Source organism: Callospermophilus lateralis, chromosome 15 (assembly GCF_048772815.1).
Source record: "Callospermophilus lateralis isolate mCalLat2 chromosome 15, mCalLat2.hap1, whole genome shotgun sequence".
NCBI classification, from domain to species: Eukaryota; Metazoa; Chordata; class Mammalia; order Rodentia; family Sciuridae; genus Callospermophilus; species Callospermophilus lateralis.
This window is the reverse complement of record NC_135319.1, coordinates 17,300,524-17,324,753: the sequence shown is the minus strand read 5'-3', so window position 1 is coordinate 17,324,753 and position 24,230 is coordinate 17,300,524. Positions and strand designations below refer to the sequence as shown.

The 24,230-nt window shown below is 36.5% G+C and overlaps 1 protein-coding gene across 1 annotated transcript in view; it reads left to right on the top strand.

Annotated features, from left to right (window-relative positions):
* The first annotated feature begins 1,368 nt into the window (after window positions 1-1,368).
* Window positions 1,369-24,230, top strand: part of Znf33b (zinc finger protein 33B) — a 36,222-nt gene continuing 13,360 nt past the window's right edge. Inside the window, exons 1-4 of the mRNA XM_076834999.1 lie at window positions 1,369-1,383; window positions 2,422-2,474; window positions 5,346-5,490; window positions 5,753-5,848. Of these exons, the coding sequence (XP_076691114.1) occupies window positions 2,466-2,474; window positions 5,346-5,490; window positions 5,753-5,848 (250 nt within the window). The 5' untranslated portion in view covers window positions 1,369-1,383; window positions 2,422-2,465. The remainder of the gene's footprint in view (window positions 1,384-2,421; window positions 2,475-5,345; window positions 5,491-5,752; window positions 5,849-24,230) is intronic.

Sequence of the window (24,230 nt, the reverse complement as noted above, 5' to 3'; positions counted from 1 at the left end):
TTTAGCAGTATTTCTCTGTGATACCAGTTATTGAAATCAGGGGCATTCTACCATTGAGATGCTTCTCCAGCCTCTTATTTTCTGAGAGAAGGTCTAACTTGCCCATTCTAGCTCTGAATTTGCCATTTCCTGGCTCAGGCTCCCCAGTTGTTGGGATTACAGTCCTGTGTCACCGGCCTGGCATACGCTTATTATATTCAAAAAATACTCTTAATCATGGCATTGTACTTCCTTGAAGCAGGTGCCAAACTATTTTAATGCAGCAATATTTTACATATTGCTATTTCTTAGGGGTTTTTTTTGGGGGGGGTGTTAAAATATACTCGTTGTTAATTTAGGTTTTTGTTTAACACTGATGAAGTTGACAACGCTTTTGTAATGTGCACAATACACTAAAGAGAGAGAAAAACACATTTTGAGATTTTTATTGGAATTTTTTCAACGAATAGTCTTCCTATTAATTTCAGTATCGCAGAGTTACGAATCTGTGCTATTTATTTTCTTCTTTCGCATGTGCTCGTTTTCTGATTTAGCTTCCATTTACCTTTGAGTGATTTTGATAAGCTAGGTTTCTTATTCCGCGACCACTTTTTTCCTTCCAGACACAATCTCTGATGGTGTCAGATGAGTTTTTTTATTGTATGGATTTATCTACTTTCCAGTTTCTAAAAAGTGAGATTGACAGACGGCTTTCCTTTCCTTAACAGTTCTGCGTGTAAACTGCACACAAGCCACACAAGGAACTAAGAATCCGTAGGGGAACCAGGGATGGTTGCTTGAGACACCAACACGGACCGCAAACCCTAGAGCTAAATCCACAGTTCCCCGCAATTCCTAAGAATTGGTCGCGGGGCCTCATGGGAAAGGTAGTTTTTCATTATTGCGTCGGGCCCTGCACCGCGTTTTGCGCATGCCTCATTTCGTCTGCTGCCTCTAGGACTCCGTCTTCCCTGGTTTTATTCAACTCCCGAGTTGGTCGGGTAGCACAGTCTTCCTACTCTTTTGTGGTCAATGCGACACGGCTGGGGATTGACCAGTGAACCCTGAAAGGCTGGGCAAGGAACGAGGGGCCCCGAGAGCGGTCAGCGGCCGGATCCGGCGGTAGTAAGGAACCTTGCGGACCCCATGGCGGGACCATGGGACAGCGGGGTCTTTGTCAGGATGTGAGGCCCCGTCACTACAGATTTCAGTGGCACGCTTGTTGAAGTTGTGTGTGGGGCCGCGAAAGGAGGAGGTGTGCACGTGCGCGAAATTTACTAGGAGCTCCTGGAGAGGGAGCGATGCTGCAGGGAGAGCCTGCGTGAGAGCTAAGGGTTCTTCCAACGCCTTGCGTGGGAGTTTGAACTCGTTAGTCACTACGGATTTCTTATCAACTTTGTTTAGGCAAGTTCTTTTTCCTTGGTTCTCCATTCTTTAGAGATTATGAACTGCTTCTCTATTATGTTCATCACTGCATCTTGATATGTGCTATTTTTCTGTCTTAATTCTCCTAAAGTTTAGGAAGGATCTACAAGAATTATCTTTTTATTTCATTTGAAAAGGAATAAGAAAAAATCCTAAAGGTTTTTGCATCTTTTTCTACTTTGTCATTTAAAGTGAAAGGAAGTTTCTTATTAAACACATTTTGAGTAACAGCAACAAAGTTAAATTTAGATTTTTTTTTTCCTCGCGAAGCATTGCTTTTTGTGGCTTTTTGTGGAGTCACTAATCAAAGGTTAAATAACACTAGTAGGAAAACTGATAGATATCAGTCCAGAGTATTATTTTACAACTGTGAAATATTGATGTTACTTCATTAGATGTAGTAACATAATTGACCAGTATTATTGTTTTAATTTTTTTGTGAATCCTTAGTATTCACAAGAGAATTCTGTTGAGATCCATAGGAAGCAGATATTAACTTTCATTCAGAAAAAAAAAAAATTGTGCACATAAGCTACATGATTATATTAGAGTCAGGTGGTCTTTCATCATTCCCCCTGATTATTCTGAAGGGTCAGTGGAGTGTTGGCATTATTCTAGGTTATTATTCATTATGTCACTGGCATCAGTAGTACATTATTATTCATTGTGTCATTAGGCAGGTTACAGAGTTAGCAACATTATACAGCTACATGTAACTTCTCAGTTACATGTTACAGTTACAGTGTGCAATATTAGGACTTTTGTGAAGCTCTTAAGAAAGTTCATTGTTCAAAGTTACTGTTTTGTGGACAGGTTCAGGCTTAGGGAGCTTGGTAAAACATTGTGGTTGTCTAACAAGAGAGTTCCATTATTCCTAGGAGCTGTGTGCCTGAGATCAATTCTCCCACAGGAATCATTTTATCTAGTGAATGAGTTGTAGCTTTTTAGGGCAGGAGAATTCATGAGCTGCTGAGCAGGCCAGATCTTTTATGATCCCATTCCTCTTCTGCTAACTAGCTGTGTCTTCAGAGTTGTCTACATCTTTCCAAGAACAGCACAAGATGAACAGGGTAAGTTGTATGTTTATTTGTCCTTCATGTTATTTTACAACGGATTTTGAAAGATTTGTAAGAGTCAATGTGAAGATGAGAAAATTGTAATAGATAAAAATCCAATTTTGCAGAAAATATAAACCAACAGATAGGTTTGTCACATTGGCATGTTGATATATACTGACTATATAACCTTAAAATCACTCAGGTGAGCTGCAAAATGTCTCTTGGGTTTTCAACCATCAGGGCTGATGAGTTTTGCAGCAGAAGACTGAATCCTATGAAAACAATGGTATCTTTCTGAAAGATACCTTTTGTTTTTATTGTTTGTTTATAACAAAGATACATAGTGAATAACCTTCCAATAATAGCCTTATATTAATGCAGTCTATTTCCTTAAACTGTTCTTCAGCAGTGTCATTAGGCAGGTTACAGACATGGTTCAAGACATGGTTCAAATAGTGTCAATTTTCTGAATGGTCTTGTATGATTCTGGCATAAAACTAGAATGTTGAGAGGAAGAAATGGCCTGTTATGTATACCTGTAACATAAACTTTACATAGCTATCTTATATTAGCTAGGTTTTGTATATAGGTTATGAAGCATACATTTCGAAGTTAGCATTCTGGTAAATGTTTCTGAGTCTCAGTCACATTTCCTCTCATAGTATGTAGTATTGTTTCTACACTTTTTTTTGGAGTTTATCTAAATAAAGGTCAATCAATGACTAGATCGTGGTTGCATTCCTTGAATAAGTGCTACATTATCCTACTGATTTTTGTCCTTGGATGACTCCTCTGTCAGTATCTGATAGCATTCTTTTGATGCTTTGTTCCTGGAGTCTTCCTTATCATGTTCAGTTCCAAGTTTTCATACTTTATCTTATAGTCTTGTTTTGTTGAAATATGTACATTAAAAACATATAGCTGGAGGAGCAATACTGTTTATTATTTTGAGTGCTTTTAAGTGTCTTCAAGCTTAGATGATACACATTTTCCCTCCCACTTCACCAGTAGCTGTTAAGAAATCAAAAGGGGACAGAAGAAAGTTGCAAAGGCAGAATGAATGACAGAATAGCAGGATGGCAGAATGGCAGAAAGGCAGAAAGCCCCTTGTCCAAGCTGCCAGCTTTATTTATATAAATAGGTTATATTAGGTCTCTGGCATCAGTAATATTATTATTCATTGTGTCATTAGGCAGGTTACAGAGTTAGCAACATTATACAGTTTATTTCTCAGTTACATACTACAGTTACAGTGTGCAATGTTAGAACCTTTGTGAAGCTCTCAAGAAAGTCCATTGTTTAAAGTTACTGTTTTGTGGATAGGTTCAGGTTCAGTGGAGCTTCGTGAAACATTGTGGTTGTCTAACAAGAGAGTTCCTTTATTCCTAGGAGCTGTGTGCCTGAGGTCAAGATTGAGGCTGATAAGACTCTAGTCAGAGCCTCCTCAGGAAGGGCATTGCCATAGCAGCTAGGTACTGCATATACTAGTTATCTTACTAGTTCCTGGGAGAAACTGCAGAATATTCCAAGTGTGGAAAACAGGGTGCCTGTTACCCCCCAGGAGTTTGCTTACCAGAGGAACGCTGTCCTGTACATTTCCACAGCCAGAATCCTTACTAATAATTTCAGATCTGCCCATGTGTAGTTTATTGTTTCTTGTATTTTATCAATGTTGTGATGTTTTGTACTTTAGTTGCCCCCTGCCTTTCTTGAAAAGATTGGTTCTATAAATGAAAACCTGATCATATAATATGCTCCTCTCTCTTCATTGGCTCTCCTCTTCCATAGCAGTATTTCCTAAAATAAAGAAATGTACCCTAGAGATATCCAAATCAATCCATTTGGATATTTTCTACTGAATATCCTACAGATGTTATAATAGATCCCAAATCTTCCCATTTTCTACACATCCTAATTATAGTCTATAACTTGAAGGGTTAGAACCTGGAATATGTATTGCAGTGAAGTAAAATGTTAGACATTCAAATTTGTGTGTGTGTGTGTGTGTGTGTGTGTGTGTGTGTGTGTGTTACCCCTGGGATTAAACTCCAAGAGCATTCTTCCTCCAAGTTACATTCTCACCCCTTTTAAAAATTTTGGGACTCACCCTCCCAAGTAACTGGGATTATAGGTGTGCATCATTACATCTGGCTATCTTTCTACATTTTAAAACCTAAATGAGAATTAAAGTGAAATTCATAAGAAATGAATTGACAATTTCTGTAATTTGTGTTAATTGGTAGTGCTCAAAAATATTCTTGCAATGGTCATATACTGTGGAAACTATTCGTCTAAAATTACTTCATAATGAATTCCTTGAATACTTCCATGGCAGTATCTCATGACAGCACCAGACCATGTTCTCATGTCTTCCTCTGCCATTTGCCCTGTTGCTGATTTCTTCAGTGTGTAAAGTTCCCTGCCTTTGCTTGTGCCATGTCTTGTAAAGAATACTGTATTACTCTTCAGCCAAAAGCTGTGCTTCAAAATAGAACTCATCTTGCTCCCAATTTATATTAGTCTATCTTGTATGTACTTTCACTTTCACATTTACAACATATTCTGTATATATTATGTTTTTTTTTTTTTTTAAATCAGGTTGTATGGTTCTTAAATACAAGAAGATTTTTAACAGTTTTTCTATTTCATGCTACTATAATAGTAGTTCCAGGTACATTGTGAGAACTTGCTAATTTTTTTCGCACATCAATTCATACTTTAATGCAATAGTAGAATATTCCTATTATTGTTTCTCTTTTCCTCCTGATATATAAAGCAAAAACAAATATCCTGTAAATCATCTTGGTAATTTGTAATCAATAAACACAGTGAGGATCAGTTCCATATGTCTTTTTCCATGTCAACTAATTATGAACATTTCAGGTTGAACAGAAATTCCAGGAGTTAGTGTCATTTAACGACGTGACTGTGGGCTTTACCCAGGAAGAATGGCAGCACCTGGACCCTAGCCAGAGGTCCCTATATAGAGAGGTGATGCTGGAGAACTACAGTCACCTTGTCTCTGTGGGTAAGACCTGTTTACTTACTGTGTAATTCCAAATAACATTTATTTATTTCTTTAATTATGAAATATATGGGAATTCTATTTAGTTTAATAATATTTGAGATTGGAATTCAGAAACCAGTGTTGATTGATCACTTATGGGGCATCGAGGATAGTTGTGTTCATCTCTCTAGTAAAATGTTACAGTGGCAGTGGGTTTCCTTCTCTGTCAGAGGCCCTGACATCTAGGCTGCCAGCCAAGTCCATAATTATTTCCTGTTGATAGGGTATTGTGTGACCAAGCCAGAGGTGATCTTCAGGCTAGAGCAAGGAGAGGAACCATGGATATTGGAGGCAGAATTCCCAAGCCAAAGCTTCCCAGGTAAGTTAATCTCTATTGTACAGAGAAACATCAAGAGATTTATTATTTTCTTGTAGTTAATTCAGGGGTTGGCAATTGTAGAACATTTTTTAGAAGACTTAATCCTTACTGATTCTTAATTCAAACCTCCAAACCCCATTCTCAAGTATTTTTTGATTCATTTAAAAACTAATTTCTATTTTTAGACCTGCCCATTGTCTAGTCTTTGCTTGTCTTATGTTTACTGTTGTTTTTCTTGGTTACTTTGTGCTTCTCAAAGCAGTTTCAGTTGCCCACTTTAACTTCCATTGTTCTATATTCCTTCTGTTGTCACACATTCTTTAATATACTCATTTTTTGACTCAACAAATATTGAGTTCTTGCTATGTGTTAGTCATTTTCTAAGAACTCAGTATATAGTAGTGAAAAAAACAACGTCTAAATGAATTTATACAAGTAGCACTAAACACAGATACTTATGTATAGTCAGTGTTCTGTGGTGATCAGAGGAAACCTTAGTGCAGTTAAAGTTAAAGCAAAAACTTTAATGAAATGATTATATGAGCTATGAAGACTGCGTTTTTTTTTTTTTTTTTCAGTAAGGTGAAATAATAGCTGCTGAGCCCACGAACAGGAATGTGCTTATGTGTTTCTGAGGAATAATAAAAAGTCACAAGAACTTTGGGGAGTGATTGATGGAAGGAGAAATAGCTGATGATGTCACAGAGGTAGTTACTTTTCAGAAGATGAGAGAATCATAAAACTCTGTTAAGTAATTTAATTTTATTGATGATTTTCTGCAGATGAGCAATGTGTGATATATATTGTGTAAGATCTCTCTCAACTCTATAGAGAGAACATTGATATAGACACAAGGACAAAGAAAGTTCATTAGTTCAAAGTTCTCCTGATGAGTAATTATGGTGACTTAGACTAAATTGGAAGGCATGGAAGTAAGAAGTAATTTGATTCTCTTGATATATAGAAAGAGGGGCAACAGAAAAAGACCTCACAGTTGTAACAGTAACAGATGGAGAAGAGAGAGGTATTTCAAGTATTTGAGGAAGAAATGACTGAAATCTTCTCAAATTTAACAAAACCATAAAATTTTTCATTCAAGAATCTGAATAATATCAAATAAGATAAATCCAAAGAAATGCATGCTGAAGGCACATGATGATCAAAGTATAATTATTAATCATAATTAATTTATTAATCATAGTTAAATCCAAAGGAGAATTACCTGTAGGAAGTGACAACATATTTCTCATCTGACACCATGGTGACTAGAAGAAAGTAGTATCTTTTTAAGTACTGAAAGAGAATAACATCAAACAAATATTCTGTCTTGTGAAATGGAACTGAAGGCATTATTAGACAAAAGCTAGCAAATCTACCTTTAAGAAAATGGCTAGTTTTCTAAATAGAAAGCAATGAGACTTGAACCTTCAGAAAAGAAATTGAAAGTTGGCAAAGATAGGGGTAAATGTAATAGAGTAACCCTCTCTTGAATTTCTGAAATTATATTTGAAGATTAAAGCAAAATTTATAGTGTCACATGATTCAGTGCTCTCTGTAGAAGAAATATGTAAGACAATTATATTTAAGACATGGGGAGGGTGAAGTAATTTAAATGAAATTGAGTTTTCTACATTTCATATGAAATGATAAAATATTGATGCTGTTAAAAAGTTACATAGGTAACTAGATCAACTAACTACTAAGAAAAACTATAGAACATGAAATACTTAGTAACACCAAAAATGCATTGATGGAATATAAGAAAACAAGAGGAACAAATATGAGAAATATAGAAACCAAATAAAATAGGAGTCAAGTGGCAAAATTTGTCTTAAATATTAATGATTAATATATATTAGATAAAATACATATTGATGGTAAAGAAAACAAGAAGCATTACTATAAAATATGTTATCTGTAGAAAACTCATAGCATAGTTACCAACATAATATGGTTAAGATCTTGAAAAAATAAGTTATACAAAATTAATCAAAACAAAGAACGGTTCTGTAAATTTCAGATATGGTAAACTTCAAAATCTTTCTTCCTAATGGATGCCTTTATTTCCTTTTCTTTATTATTTTCACTGGCTAGAAGTTATTCTACAATGTTGACTAGCATTGGTGAAAGTGGGAATCCTTGTCTTATTCCTGATGTTAGGAGGATATCCTTTATTAAGTTGTGGAATTTCTATAAATGCCCATTATCATGCTTAAAAGTTGTCTTCTATTCCATGTTTCTTAGTATGTACCATGAAAGGGATTGCATTTTGTCAAGGCCTTTTCTGCATCAATCAAGATGATCATGTGGTTTTTTTTTTTTTGTTTGTTTGTTTCTATTAGTGCAGTCTATAACATTCATTTTTTTTGTGTTAAAATACATTTCTGGGGTAAAACCCATGTAGTTATAGGATATAATCCTTTAAATATATAGCTAAATGTATGGTTGAATTTATTTTGCTGGCGTGTGGGTATGTGTGTGTGTGTTTGTGTGTGTGTGTGTATGTAATCTACCATCTATAGTCATAGAGGATATGGGTCTAATTTTTTTCCTGTATTTATCTTTATCTGGCTTTTGTGTTGGTAATAATACTGACTTCATGAAATTAATTAGGAAGTTATTCCTACCTTTCTAATTTTTGGAAGAATTTGAAAACTGGTGTTAATTCTTTAAATGTTAGGTGGAGTTCATCTGTGAATCTATCTGTTGCTTAACTTTTTCTGTTGGGCATTTTTTGATTACAGAGTCAATCTCTTGTTATAGAGCTTGTGAGATTTTTCTGTTTCTTGTTGAGTCAGTTTATTTCCAAGTATTTATTTCATCTTGGTTATCTAATTTATTAACCTATGACTCTACAAGGTATATTCTCTTAATTCTTTGTATTTCTTATAGGTTAGTAAATAATATCTCCATTTTCATGCTATTCACGTTTCCTCCCTTTTTCTCTTTGACTGTCTAGATTTAAGATTTGTCAAATTTGTTTATTTTCTCAATGAAGCAACTTTTGGTTTTGTTGATTCTCTGTATTGTTACCCTGTTTTCTAGTTTAGTTTCATTGTTTTATTTCAAGGTCTGTTTCTAATCTTTATATCCTCCTGCTAGCTTTGGGTTTTGTTTGCTCTTCTTTTTCTAGTTACTTAAAGTGTAAAGTTAGGTTATTGAATTGAGTTCCTTATTCTTTTTTTTAAAGCTTTAAATTTTCCTATGAGTACTGTTTTCACTGCATTCCATAAATTTTTATAAGTTGTGTTTCAGTTTTCATTGGTGTTTCTAAGCATTTTGTAATTTCCCCTGTCCTTTGACCTGTCCATTAAGTGTTTAATTTACATATATTTGTGAATCTTCCAGTTTTCCATACTATTATTATTAGTTTCATTCCATCATGACTAAAAAAGAACTGTATTATTTCAGTGGTTTCAAATTTATTGAAACTCTGTGTGGGGGGAGGGAGGCATATCATGAGGTTTATCCTGTCATATTTATTGGCCGTTTGTATTCTTTTGAGAAGTAGCTCTTTCGTTCTTTTGCCTGCTTATTGATTGGATTATTTTTTGTTGGTTTTGTTTTTTGGCTGTTAAGTTTTTTTAGTTTTTTACATATTCTGGATATTGATGCCCTGTCTGAAGAGCAGATGGCAAAGTTCTCTCGTTCTGTAGGCTCTTTCTTCATATCCTTGTTCCCATTGCTGTGCAGAAGCTTTTTAACTTGATGTTGTCCCCCTTATTGATAATAGGTTTTACTTCTTACATTTTAGGAGTCTTGTTAAGGTAGTCAGTGCCTGTGCCAATATGTTGGAATGTTGAGCCTACGTTTTCTAGTAGCAGTTGCAGTGTTTCTGGTCGAATTCTTAGGTCTTTGATCCATTTTGAGTTGACTTTTGCCAGAGTTAAAGATAGTTTCATTCTTCTACATATGGATATCCAGCTTTCCTAACATCATTTGTCAAAAGGGCTCCAGTGTATGTTTTGGCACATTTGTTGAGCATCATATAACTGTATCTATGTGGATTTGTCTGTGTCTTCTATTCCATTGGTGGTCTTGTGTGTTTTTATGCCAGTATCATGCTGTTTTTGTTACTATATCTCTATAGTTAATTTGAGGTCTAGTACTGTGATGCCTACAGCATTGCTATTCTTGCTCAGGATTTCTTTGTCTATTTGGGGTCTCTTATTCTTCCAAATAAGTTTTAGAACTTATTTTTTTTCTAGTTCTGTGAAGAATATCATTGGTATTTTGATGGGGATTGCATTGAATCTGTATAACTTTTTTGGTTATACACCCATTTTGACAGTGTTAATTCTTCAAAATTTTTTCTTTCAGTGTTCTTTAGTTTTCATTTTAGAGTTCTTTGACCTCCTTAGTTAGACTTATTCCCGATTTTTATTGTTTGTTTGTTTTGTTTTATTTTTTGAGGTTATTAGGAATGGGAGAATTTTCCTGTTTCTTTTTTAGCAGATTAATTACTGGAGTATGGGAAAATGATTGATCTGTGTATTTTGATCATGTATCCTGCTGCTTTGCTAAATTTCTTTGTCAGCTCTAGAAGACTTCTGGTAGAATTTTTTAGGTCTTCAAAATACAGGATCATGACATCAGCAAATAGATACTTTGACTCCCCCCTCCCCCCCCCATTTGTATCCCTTTCTTTCTCTTGTTGGATTGCTCTGGCTAGAGTTTCAAGACAGTGTTGGATAGGAATGGTGAGAGGGAACATTCTTGTCTTGCTCCTGTTTTTAGAAGAAATGCTTTCAGTTTTTCCTCTATATATTATTTAGTATGTTGGTCTGAGGTTCATTGTATATAGTCTTCACAATATTGAACATTATAGATAAGTTCCTCTATCTCTAGTTTCTCTAGTGTTTTGAAATTGAATGCATGATGGACTTTGTCAAATACATTTTCTGTATGGAGATGATAATGTGATTCTTGTCTTTTACTCTTATTTATTTGGTAAATTACACTTATTTAAATATTTTGGTTGAATAAACTTTGCATCCCTGGGATGAAGCCCACTTAATCATGGTGTACTGTCTTCTTGTTTTTGAATGTGGTTTTCCAATATTTTAAGGATTTTTGAATGTATGTTCGTCTGGGATATTGGACTGAAGTTTTCTTTCCTTGATGTGTTCTTTGTTTTCGTAATCAGGGTGACACTGGCTTCACAGAATAAATTTGGCAGATTCCTTCTTTTTTATTCATGGAATAATATGAAAATTGTCATTAGTTCTTTAAAATTGTGGTAGCGCTTAACTGAGTATCCATTCGATCCTAGCATTTTCTTTGTTGGAAGGCTTAAAATTGCAGCTTCAGTTTCATTGCTTGATATTAATTCATTTAAGTTTTCTATATCCTCATGGTTCAATTTGAATAGGTTATATAACAGAATTTCTCAGTTGTCTTAAAGATTTTCTAGCTTATTGGAGTTTATATTTTCAAAATAATCCCTAATAATCCTCTGGATTTCAGACATGTCTTTAATTTATCATCTCTAATTTTTGTTGATTTAGGTCTTCATTTTGGTTAGTTTGGCTAGGGGTTTATCAATCTTGTTTATCTTTTCATGGAACCAACTGTTTTTTTCATTGTTTTTTATTCTCAATTTTATTAATTCCAATTCTGACCTTAATTATTTACTATCTCCTACTGATTTTGCTATTATTTTCTTTTTCTAGTGCTTTTAGGTACTACATTAGATTATTTATTTGGCATTTTTCAACTTTTAAAATATAGAAGCCCAGAGCTATTAAGCTTTCCTCTTAAAACTGCCTTCGTATTGTCCCAGAAATTTGGTATATTGTTTCTCTATCCCCTGATTTTATGTGTGATTTATTGCTCATTTGAAAGTGTGTTATTTAATCTTCATATGTTAGAATGGCTTCTATTTTTGTTGTTGATTTCTGGTTTCATTTCATTATAATCTGATAAGATGCAAGAACATTTTCTGTTTCTTGTATTTGCAAAGCTTTGCTTTGTACCCTAAAATATAATCTTTTTTAGAGAAAGTTCTATGTGCTGCTGCGAATAAAGCGAATTCAGTTGTTGGTGGATGAAATATTCAATAGATGTTTCTTAGGTTCATTTGATTAATAATATTTTAGTACTAAAGAGTGTTTACTTAGCTTATGTTTGCAGTGCCTATCTAGTGGTGAAATTACCCAATGTTATTGTATTGTGATCTATTTGATTTCTTTTTATTGAGAAGGGTTTGTTTCATATATGTAAGTGCACTGATATTTGGTTCATAAATGTTTGCAATCATTATATCTTGTTGTTGGATGATTCCCATAACCAGCATGAAATGACCTTTTTTGTCTCTTTGATTTATTTTGGCTTGAAGTCTACTTTATCAGATTTATTTTGGCTTGAAGTCTACTTTATCAGCTACCCTGCTGGGTTTTTGTTTCCATTTGCATGGTGTATCTTTTTCCATCCTTTTACCACAATCTATGGATATCTTTGCCTGTAAGGTGAGTCTGCTATAAACAATATGTGGTTGGGTATTGTTTTTTCTTTTCTTTTAAATTGGTTCTTTTTAGTTTTATATGACAGTAGAATCCATTTTGATATAATTATATAAGCATGGAATATATGTTTTTCTAATTATGTCCCTAGTCTTGTTGATTTACATGATGGTGAGAGTCTTTGGGCTTTGTTCATATATGTAAATAGGAGAGTTATGTTATATTCATTTCACTGTTTTTCCTTTTCCTATCATTTTTTTCCCTTCATTCCCCTTTGTCTAATCTAATGAACGTCAGTTCTTCCTGCTCCCTCCCTTATTGTGGGTTAACATCTACATATTGGGGAAAACATTCAACCTTTGGATTTGTGAGATTGGCTTATTTCACTTAGCATTATAGTGTCCAGTTCTATCCATTTACTGGCAAATGTCATAAAGTTATTCTTAATGGCTGAGCCATCCTCCATTGTGTATATATATACCATATTTTCTTTATCTATTTATGTGTTGAAATGCCCCTAGGTTGGCTCCATAGCTTAGATATTGTGAATTATGTTACAGTAAACATTGATGTGGTTGTATATTGATTTTAAATCCTTTGGATATATATAAAGGAATGGGTCAAATAACTGGGTCAAATTCCATTCCTGTTTTTTTGAAGAGTCTCCATACTGCTTTCCAGAGGGATTACACCAATTTGCATGCATCTTGTTTTTTTAATCTTTTGATTGGAGAGTTGATAATATTTATTATTATTATAGAAAGATTATTTTTATTTCCTGATATTTTGGATTATATCCAATGTTTACTTAATTCACACTTGATTCTTTTTTAATTAGTTGTACTAGTGTGATTTGTCCCTATACTGATTTCATATTTATTTTTCATTTCTTATGCATGGAAGTAGTCATTATGTCTTGTAATAAAGGCTTTGTTGTTATGAATTCTTTTAGTTCTGGCTTATCATGATAGAGTTTTATTTCATCTTCAGTTCTGAAGGCTGCATATATCAATCCTGGTTGGCACCCATTTTCTTTCAGGGCTTAGTATATATTATTGTAAACCCTCCTGGCTTTTAAGATCTGGACTGACAAGTCAGTTGAAATCTAAATTGACTTATCTCTAAATGTGGCTTGCTGATTTTCTCTTGCAGCTTTTAAAAATCTTGTATGTTAGATATTTTTATTATGTTATGTCTTGGAGAGGATCTTTTTGATCTTGCCTATTTTGGGCTTGTGTTTGAATTTTTATCTTAGTCCTAAGATTTGGAAAACATTCTGTAGTATTTCATTGGTAAGATTGTGCATTCCTTTAGTTCATATTTTAGAGCCTTCTACCCCAGTGATTCTTTTATTTTATCTCAATGTTATCCCAGATTTCTTTCATATTCTGGTCATGCTCTCTTTATTTTTGACTATTTTCAAGATTAATACACTTTGTCTTCAAAGTCTGAGAATCTATCTTCAGAGTGGTCTAATCTCTTGGTAATGTTTTTCATTGAATTTTTGATTTGAGGATTTGTTTTGGTTCTTTTACAGAATCTCTCTTTATTGAAATGATCTTTCATTTCCTGTATTTTCTTTTTAAAATTTTTTTGATAGTTGTAGATGAATAGAATGCCTTTATTTAATTTGCTTATTTTTATGTGGTGCTTAATAAAGATCAAACCCAGTGCCTTTATACATGCTAGGTAAGTACTCTGCCACTGAGCCCCAGCCCCAGCCCTCACTTCCTGTATTTTCTAAGTACATTCCTTGCATCTTCTTCTAGCTCACTGAACATTTTAACTGAAAACTTTCAAAATACTTGCTCTGTCATTTCCTCCACTGTGGTGTTGCTGAAATGTTGTGGGCTGTTTGAGGTGATTTGTTCCCTTCCTTGATTTTTCATTGTTTGCGCGTCTACATAAATGTTGGGATGATTATCACTTCTTCACTTATGTAAGGGACTATTTTACTGCCCCTGGCCAGCTTGGGCAGCCACACTAGGGTTACTTAAGTGAATTTTCTAAGGTACCAAATAAAACACAGACACACAATTTATCTTTAATTCAAGCCTTGGGATGGCTCCTCTGCCCTCAGCCTCAAGCTTCCCAAATGGAAGAGCGAGGAATATCACGAGAGGCTGGTGAGAAAGAGCTAGCACATTTGGGAGTGGTCTTTTAATTGGAGAAATTCTCATTTTTTAGAAATTTCCATCCAAAAAAGGTTAAGAGGGGCAGAGTTACAAGGACAGGAAAGGTAACTCTATCCCTGGGGCTGTAGGAATGCATGCCTACGCATGAAGACTCGTTTTTCGACATTTTACGACTTCCAAAATCAGAGCTGCCATCTAGGGCCACTTTGATGCTGGCCAGATCACGGGAAGTGACCAGCAGATCCTCACCAATCAGGGAAGGAAAATGCTGGTCACATGGCATGGCGGCCTCTCACATATTCCCCCTTTTTTCTTTGAAAAAGCAGGTGATGGGTCACTTTTTCGAGTCCCCAAATCCTTGTTTTGAAGGCTCGCCATCCTACAACTACAACACAGAAGAGAATTAATAGCAAAGAGAACAATACAAGAATGTACCATGCAGAGTGTTTAATATTTGATTAGCTAAGGAAGTAGGTCCGAAAAATCAGTCTTACTTCTTTGATCTTTTGGAGCTCCATATGATGATGGAGCTCCAAAAGATCCAAGCTGTTATTATTTTGCCAAATACTCATCTAAAGGTTTTTAACCTTCTCCCAGTCCCATTGGGAATCATCATATTTGGCAGCAGTAACACACACATACTTATAGCTAGCATGACATTTAAGCCGAAAGTTCATTACCAGTATTTACGACAGTTGCCTCTAAGACATTTAGCTTAGTCTCAATACTTTCATCAATATTTATTTGATTATGAAGAGCCTTGGAAGTATTCTGAGATAAATTATTAAGAAAATTTGCATGTTGAATATTTGAGATATAGCCCCTGAAGCTGTGATTGTTAAGCGATAAAAGAAACCAAGGCAACAACTCCCACTATTATGAGTCCAATGGCATGTTTAGATCTCACTAGCTTGGCATGTATTTGTTGTAAGACTTGAAAACCAGCATCAGTGTACCATGGCTCTGAAATATTAGCTGGTAATAAGACAAAAGAAGGCTGATGGAGTATCAGTGTTCCTTTTCTTGTATTATATCTGGTGCTACAATTAGTTAAATTACACTTACTACATGTTACAAGATATCTATTATCTTTTCATTTATCTTTTATATTTCCAGTAATTAAAACATAAGGAGATTGAACACAGGCTTGTAAGCCACAGCAAGAACCTTCCTTACAGTTCTTGCCTACAAATTCTGGTAAAGTTTTAAGTAAAATGTAAGAATTCTGAGGCAGCAGTTAAGCATCAAACATCTTTCTGAATGCCACCTTTGCTGAAGATCAGGATGTTGCTAACAAATCCTCTAGGAGTCATGGCAGTACTCTTGCGTAACTTTCTTTTGTCAGTTTTAGGAGACCAATACAAAATATACCCACTATTTCTAGACACCTTATATTGTACTGGAAAAGTATTTATCCAATCTATCTATTTAGGAAAGGTGCCAATTTCTATTGAAGAATGGTTAGGACAATGAGGTATTCCGGGATGTTCTGCTGAGATGAATGATTTGTTATGAGAAAGTCACAACTGATTTTAGTAACTGATCTAATATAAGGTTTTGAGTCTCCATTAACAATACGATTAGTTGGTCTAGGTCTCTCAATTGCTGTCTTTTCCTCAAATGACACTTTTAGACTGCCAGCATGTTTATCATGGGACCAACACAAAGGTAATTGGGCATTATAGCTGGAATAATTAAATCCAGTCACATGATTGGGAGCATTATGAGTGTCTGTAAATCTTCCCATCATATATGAGTCATTAGTAAATACTGGGATGGATTCTTCAGTCTACACTGCTGGGTGTACTAGAGGTGGATCTGGAAAATAAATCCAGTAGGTTTCTCTCTTGATTCCCTTTTACCTGATAGCCCAATAGGGCTATTACTGCAGCAGTCATTGGAGTTTTAGCTTCGCCTGGAAGTCAAATCATTTTTGTAGCTTGTAGCGTTAATTTCCTTAGATCACTCCACGAGATCAGCTTCTTCATTTGGTTTCTCCGAGCCACTCTTCTCTTCTTCCGAGGTTTCTTCCTGTGGGAAGGCTTCTCTGGGTTGATCTTCAGTCATTTGAATCTTGGTTCTCCATGTCCTCCATGCCTGATTGGAGGTACCCAAATAGGATGAAAAGCACCTTTATTAAAAATACAAGCATGATCTCTGCCTCACATAATCTATGGATCTGGTCCTTTCCATTGACCAGTCTCTAAGTCCTTCCACCAAACTCGGCCTAAAGGGCCTGTTGCTGTGGAAGACATATGTCGCTCAGCTGCAGTGTGACCTTCTGAGTCACAATTTAGAAAATTTAAAACAAACAGAGCATGATTGAGGTTATTTTGGGGAGTCATGGTCCTATTCCCCTTTTAGTTTTTGTAATTGTAGCTTAATAGATAAATGAACTTGTTCTACAATGGCTTGACCTTCAGGCTTATAAGGAATACCTGTTTTATGGTCAATCCAAAACTCTTGGCAAAATTATTGAAAAGAGAGCTTACATAAGCCGGTGCATTGTCGGTTTTAATCTGTAAAGGACATCCTAATACTGCAACTAAACAATGAGAAATAACATGTAAGTTTTGAGGATGGATTGTATGTCCTTTAATTAAATGACCTAAAAGCAGATAAACAATGAGAAATAACATGTTGCGTATTTTCTTTCTTATAGACTGTAGCAAAGATAAATCTAGAATAAGTATCTACAATTACATGCTCATAACATTGTTTACCGAATTGAGGAATATGAGTTACATCCATTTGCCATAATTGATTTGGCTTTAATCCATGGGGATTTACCCCAGATGGTAAAGATGGAGTGTGTATAACATACTGGGGGCAGTGACGTACAATTTGACAAGCTTGTTCTCTAGTAATATTAAATTTTTTACGTAAGCTTAAAACATTTTGATGATGTAAAGAATGCGAAGCTTGTGCATAGTCATACAAAAACATTTGCTGACAAACAGCAACTAATTTATCAGTCTTATCATTATCTGATGTCAGAGGCCCTGGAAGATTAGTGTGGGTCCACATGTGGCCTATAAAACATGGGTACTTTCTCATTTACAACGTCCTTTGTAGGGTATAAAACAAATTGAATAACTCTTGTGATGACGTATACACAATAACTGAAGTTTCAATATTTTTGGTAACTCAAATTGCATATAAGCTGTCAGAATAAATATTAATAGGCTCATTTGTAAAATAGCTTAAAGCACAGATGAGAGCTTGTAGTTCTGCTCGTTGGGCAGAAGCATACGAGGTTTGTATTACCTGTGTATGGAAATTACTATAAAAACCTGCTTTATCTGAACTTGAGCTCTCAGTGAATACTGTTAGCGCTCCATTTATTGGTTGTGCATGTACAATCCTTGGGAAAATAAATGGCGTTATTAATGCAAATTGAATAATTTTATCACAAGGATAATGGCTCTCTGTATGACTAGGAAAATCAGCAGAAGCTATTTGCCATAAATTAGAAGTTTGAAAGAGCCAATCATTCTGTTGAGCAGAAATTGGAATGATTATAATATTAGGTTCTGATCCAACTAGTTGTAAAATTCTTGTTTTGCCTTCCATCACTAATTGAGCAACAAAATCATGAAAAGGAGTTAATGACTTTTGAGGAGAGTGGGCTAAACTCCCAATGTTTGCCATAATGCCCCTGTAGGAGCATGAGCAGTTGGAAATATCAATAAATATGTAGGCTCTTAAGGATTAATTCTAGTAAGTTGAGCATTTTTAATAGCAATTTCAATTTTCCTTAAAGCTGTCTTTGCCTCTGCTGTGAGATGATGAGAAGAAGTTGGAGAAGGATCTCCCTGTAATATCTGGAATAAAGGACTTAAATTTGAAGTAGTTAGCTTTAAAGATGGCCTTAGCCAATTAATATCTCCTAATAATTTTTGAAAATCATTAAGGGTGTCAAGTCCTTGACTCTTATTTGTAAGTTTTGAGGTCAGATTATGTGTCCTTCAATTACGTGACCTAAATATTGAAAAGGAGATACTTCTTTTGCACCTTCTGAGTTGAAATGCACAAACCCATTGCTGAGTGAAGTCTCTAATGGGCAAAAATTTTTAAAAGTACATTTGAATTAGCATGAGCTAAAAGTATGTCATCCATGAAATGAAAAATATATGCATTGGGAAATTTTTCCCTTATAGGTGTGATAGCTTGTGCCACAAATTTTTGACATAGGGTTGGACTATTAACGCATTCCCTGAGGCAACACCTTCCAGCAAAATCTTTTGACTGGTTCTTTGAAATTAATTGCTGGGACACTAAAGGCAAACTTTTTACAGTCATCTGGATGCAAAGGTATAGAGAAAAAACAATCTTTTAGATCTATTACTATCAAACTATATAATTCAAAGGAATAGTTGTAGGAGAAGGAAGCCCAGATTGTAGAGCTCCCATAGGTTGAATTGCACAATTTATTGCCCTTAGGTCCTGTAATAACCTCCAATTACCAGATTTTTTTTTTCTTAATTACAAAAATGCGTGTGTTCCAAGGCCTGAGCATAGGCTCTAAATGACCAGCTTGGAGCTGCTCTTCAACTAATATATGAGCTATCTTAAGTTTTTCCCCTGTTAGAGACCACTGACTAACCCAAATTGACTCTTTTGTGAGCCAAGTGATCTTTTCTGCTGTCTTTTGGGCCACGGAAAAGGTCAGGGCCCTTCAAAAAATTTTGGTTGGGTGCATTAATTAATCTCTGTCAAGGAGATTGATTCATAAGTAGGTGTATTCATCCTGTAAGTTTCTCTTAATATCCCTAGGAGTAAACCCTTGATTAAACTTCTCAAATGACCTGATAGAATTTGGAGATGCTAATAATAATCTTAAGCTGCTTAGGATATCTCTTCCCCATAAATTTACAGGTAAAGTGTCTAAAACATAAATTATTTCCATCTTGGTCCTCTCAGCGAAGATATTGGGCACTCTGGGCAGCCTGAGAAATCTGCCCTATGCCTTCTAAATTGGTTGGTGTAGTATGTAGAGGCCAGTTTTTGGTCCAAAATCTGTGAGATAAAACAGATTTTTCTGCCTCAGTATCTATAATTCCCTGAAATTTTTTTATGATCTATTTTAAGTTCCAGTAGGGGCGCTCATGCTGGACTAATTGGGCCCAGTACAGCTCTGTGTGGCGACTTAGATATCGAAGTGTTTTTTTTTTTTTTTTTTTAAAGAGAGAGGGAGAGAGAAATTTTTAATATTTATTTTTTAGTTTTCGGTGGACACTACATCTTATTTTCATGTGGTGCTGAGGATCGAACCCAGCGCCCTGTGCATGTCAGGCAAGCGTGCTACCGCTTGAGCCACATCCTCAGCCCAAGATATCGAAGTTTTAATTGGATTGTCCGCGGAGCTGCAGGGTAAAAGTATTAATTGGGCTAGCACGTCTTTAGTAGAAAGCCAAATGGCATATTCTGATTCTACAGTGAATGTTAGCTCACCTCTGAAATAGGATTTATAGTTCCCGGATTGGATTGTCTCTTTAAAATTATTCCGTCCCCAAATTAAGCCTATAGTGCCTGGGGGTAATGGCCCATGGATCCGATAGGAATCCGCTGGGGTCCTATTTCAGGTGTTAAATCAATTTCCACGGCTGGTCTAAAAGTACTGTCTGGGTGATACTGGCCGATAAAAATGTTGGTTCGCCATGGTCAGCTATGATGACATCAGAGCCTAGGACTGTAAGTCATTCTCCCTATCTATTTGGTGGGCCTGGGGAAAGGCCCTCCCCTTGTTTTTTGGCACCAACGAAGGCAGAAGTAAAGGAAAAAATGGCAGCGGGCAGACTCTATATTGACTTACTTCTCCCCTTGCCATGTGGCCTCTTGCCTTGCAATGTCACCACACGAACTGGGAAAAGTTTCTGCCCTGTTGTGTAGGGACTCAAAGTCTCACACCATGTGGCCATTTCTCCCACAATTAAAACACCACCTTCGAGAATGGTGTCTCTGGGATTGGGGTTGAAGTACCTGCTTTAAAGCCACAGTGAGCATAAATGCTTGCAATTGGATCAGGCTGATGTCTGCACAAAGGCAAACAAATTCTGAGATGGTCGGTCCCCTTTTTCCTAAGAGGCCAGAGGATGTCCTGGCCAACCTTATTTGCGTTCTCAAATGCTAACTGCTTAACAATAAACTAACAGGCACCTGAGTCCCCAGTTGACCTGTTAGCTGCTGGGTACAAGCGCACAGCAAAGTTGAAGAACAGTTCTTCTGAGCCCTGTTTTATCTTAGTCAAAACTAGATTAGACTGATCCTGGGAAGAGATCTACTGCCATGCCTTCTTTGCACGTGAAGTAATCTGATTATAAACTGTCAGAGTTCAACTCCTCTCTAAATCTGCGAATTCGCCCGTTCCCATCAACATCTCCAAAGGGGTCTCAAAATTTTGTCTCCTGTTTCTCTCAGCCTGCTCAGTACAGAAATCGGTCCAGTAAGACCACCAGAGAAGGTAATCAAATTAAGACAAGCTCTGGTCATAGACACCCAGTCATTGGGTGGAAGAGGTTCTGGGCAAACCAAGTTGAGCAAGCTTTGTACAAATGGTGAATGAATTAGGGCCGTAACTACCACAAACATTTTTTAATTCTTTTAAGGTTTTAAAAGGAGTTGTAGCATGTATGCAGATACGCTGGTTTTGCTTTTAAACCTGTTCAAAAACTGGAAAAAGCTGAAAGCCTGTAATATCTTCCCCCACTTCCTGTGCCCTCCTGAGTCCAAGTCGTAAGGGCGTAAGCATAGCTATGGCCAATTCAGAGTACTGATTAAAGCTTTTCTCCCATCTGAAAGTGGCTGAATTTGGATGGCGGGTACTGGTCCAGCGCAACCTAGCAAAATTCTTCTCCATTTCCTCTTCACCATTGGACTGAGTCCCCTCCGACTAGGACTCTTTGTCTGTCTCTTGCCCATACTGTTCCTTTCAGTTTTGAATTTGCCTCACAGAGTTTCACTCAGGACTTGTTTCCTCTCTGGAACATGCCCCTCGGACTTGTTTCCTCTCTGGAACATGCCCCTCAGTGCTCCTCTGAATTACTGATCTGGTCTGGTTCAGCTGAAACTGAACTCTTGGTTTTAGGTCTCTCCCTGAGGCGGTCTGCCTGCTGGATGGCAGATTGAGTGAAATTTGAATCCACTCTCAGGCATGATATGGGAAGAGAAAATTTTTTTGAAAAAACAGCCTATTTTTCCTGCTCTATGTTCTTAACTGCTCTCTGAAGTCCTTTTAAAAGGTCTTCTGGGGGCCATTGACCTTGATCTAGATCATCAAAAAGACAGATTTCTACTGTAGTCCAGACCTTCTGAACACTGTCTGTTGTACTTCTAGACAGTTCGGTAGAGAGGCAGCCTTTATACAGTTTTCTTCCTAGTCTCTCCCAACTATGTAAATCCGATAAATCTTGCTGGTAAAAACATGGACAAACCTTGCTAACTGTTCTCAGGAACTAGGCTAGCTGACTCTTTTTCACTTGCTTTCCTTTCTGGTTAATTATAGTTCCAAAATTGTTAAATACATCTCTTTATCTGAAGACATGGAACTGCCCATGATATTTCTTTAATGTCCTTGGCTCTAAAACTGTCTGCTTCCTCCGTGACCCTTCAAAAAATGTCATGGTCCAATAAGTTTCTATAGCATGCTTCCTCAATCAATTTCTCTTGAGTAGCCCAACGTTCTGGGCGCCAATTACTGCTCCGGCCAGCGCAGGCAGCCAAACTAGTGTCACTTAAGTGAATTTCCTAAGGTACCAGATAAAACACACACAATTTACCTTTAATTCCAGCCCTGGGATGGCTCCTCTGCCCTCAGCCTTAAGCTCCCCAAATGGCAGAGCGAGGAATGTCACGAGAGGCTGGTGAGAGAGAGCTAGCATGTTTGGGAGTGACCTTTTATTGGGGGAAGCTCTCATTTTTTAGAAATTTCCAAGGTCAAGAGGGGCAGGGTAAGGACAGGTAAGGTAACTCGACCCCTGGGGCTGTAGGAAGGCACGCCTAGGCATGAAGACACGTTTTGTGACATTTTACAACTTTCAAGATTGGGGCCGCTGTCTAGGGCCACTTTGATGTGACCAGATCATGGAAAGTGACCAACAGATCCTCACCAATCAGGGAAGGAAAATGCTGGTCACATGGTGTGGTGGCCTTCCACAGTATTCAGCGAGCTTATTCTTAAAAGCCCCATGTATTGATACTTTCACTCAATCTGTATCCTCTGCTATTCCCAGTATCGACACCACTTTGAGAGAAGACATTAAACCCTATTTACTACAATCATTTCAGAGCAAAGCCACATACATACTAATCAACCTTAGGAAAAACAGAAATTTATTGAAAAATATTCCCCACTGTTCCTCTAATCCATGTATAAACTTGTAGGAATGTTCTGGAATAGGTTGAAAAATTAGTTATTAAAGAGAGTGAAATTAGGCTGGGGTTGTGGCTCAGTGCTAGAGCACTTGCTTAGCATGTATAAGGCACTGAGTTCTAGCTTTAGAACCATATTAAAAATTAATAAAATAAAGGTATTGCGTCCATCTACAACTAAATTTTTTTTTTTTTTAAAGGTAGTGAAATTGCTATTATATTATCTAGGGTCTGAAAATGGAAGGAGAGAAAAATTAGGCAGAGAAAGAAATAATAATATAAACCAAGATAAAAAGAAGAAAAGATGGATGGTAGGTGGATTTGAGGAAGTATCAGGTAATATAAGAGAGCAAGTCTAAATAAATATGAGCTAAGAAAACAAAAAAATGATTTCAATTAAAGTTCAAAACATGTTGGGCTGGGGATGTGGCTCAAGCGGTAGTGCGCTCGCCTGGCATGCGTGCGGCCCGGGTTCGATCCTCAGCACCACGTACAAACAAAGATGTTATGTCCACCAAGAACTAAAAAATAAATATTAAAAAATTCTCTCTCTCTTTAAAAAAAAACAGAAGAAATATGATCAAATGGGTCAGTGATATAATATCGAATATTAGGGTAACAACTATCCAATCAAAATGAAGAATTTTATATGCATATATGTATGTATAAAATCAAAATTTACATTAGAGCTATTTATATATAGTCAATCATGCCAAGGAAGAGAAAATCCTTATTTGAGTCTTCCTGGTTTGGGTTTTATCAGGACTTGAGACCTTTAGAAGAGTCTGACTTTTCAGATTTGGATCTTCCTAGATATGCTGGGGCACAGGAGCTACTTCCATAGTTGCTGTGGATTTCTCAGCAATCTGTTCTTGTTCCTTAACCCAGGAATAAGGGCATGAGGCTGAGTGCTTGGAGGGTTCTATGTGCTGTGTTTCATCTGCTGGCTGTTTCTTTTGGGTACAGGAGGATATGATGCTGTCGCTCTGACTGCTATGGGGGTTGCTGTGTATTTACTTTCCTCCACAGGGCTGCCTTTAAAGTGGCAGACTGGTGGCTGTCTGCAAGTATGAGATCTGTGATTGCAGGCTTTCTGTGTGTGGTTAGTGGTGCAGAATTGTACCCCCCGACTGGTGTAGATTGCTGGGGTACCATACCCATGATTGAGAAAGAGAGTCAGATGGGCCACCTATGTCTGAGTCCTCATGCTCTACAATTTGAATTGTGGATGTTGGCTCCCACCTTTGCCTGAACACCTTGTAGCAGCACTGCCCCTTTGCTTTAGTTAGCTTTTTCACTGCTGTGACCAAAAGACCTGACAAGAACAGTTTTAGAGGAGGAAAAGTTTATTTTGGGGCTCACTGTTTCAGAGGCCTTAGGCAATAGATAAGTCCTTCTTTGCTCTGACCAAGGTGT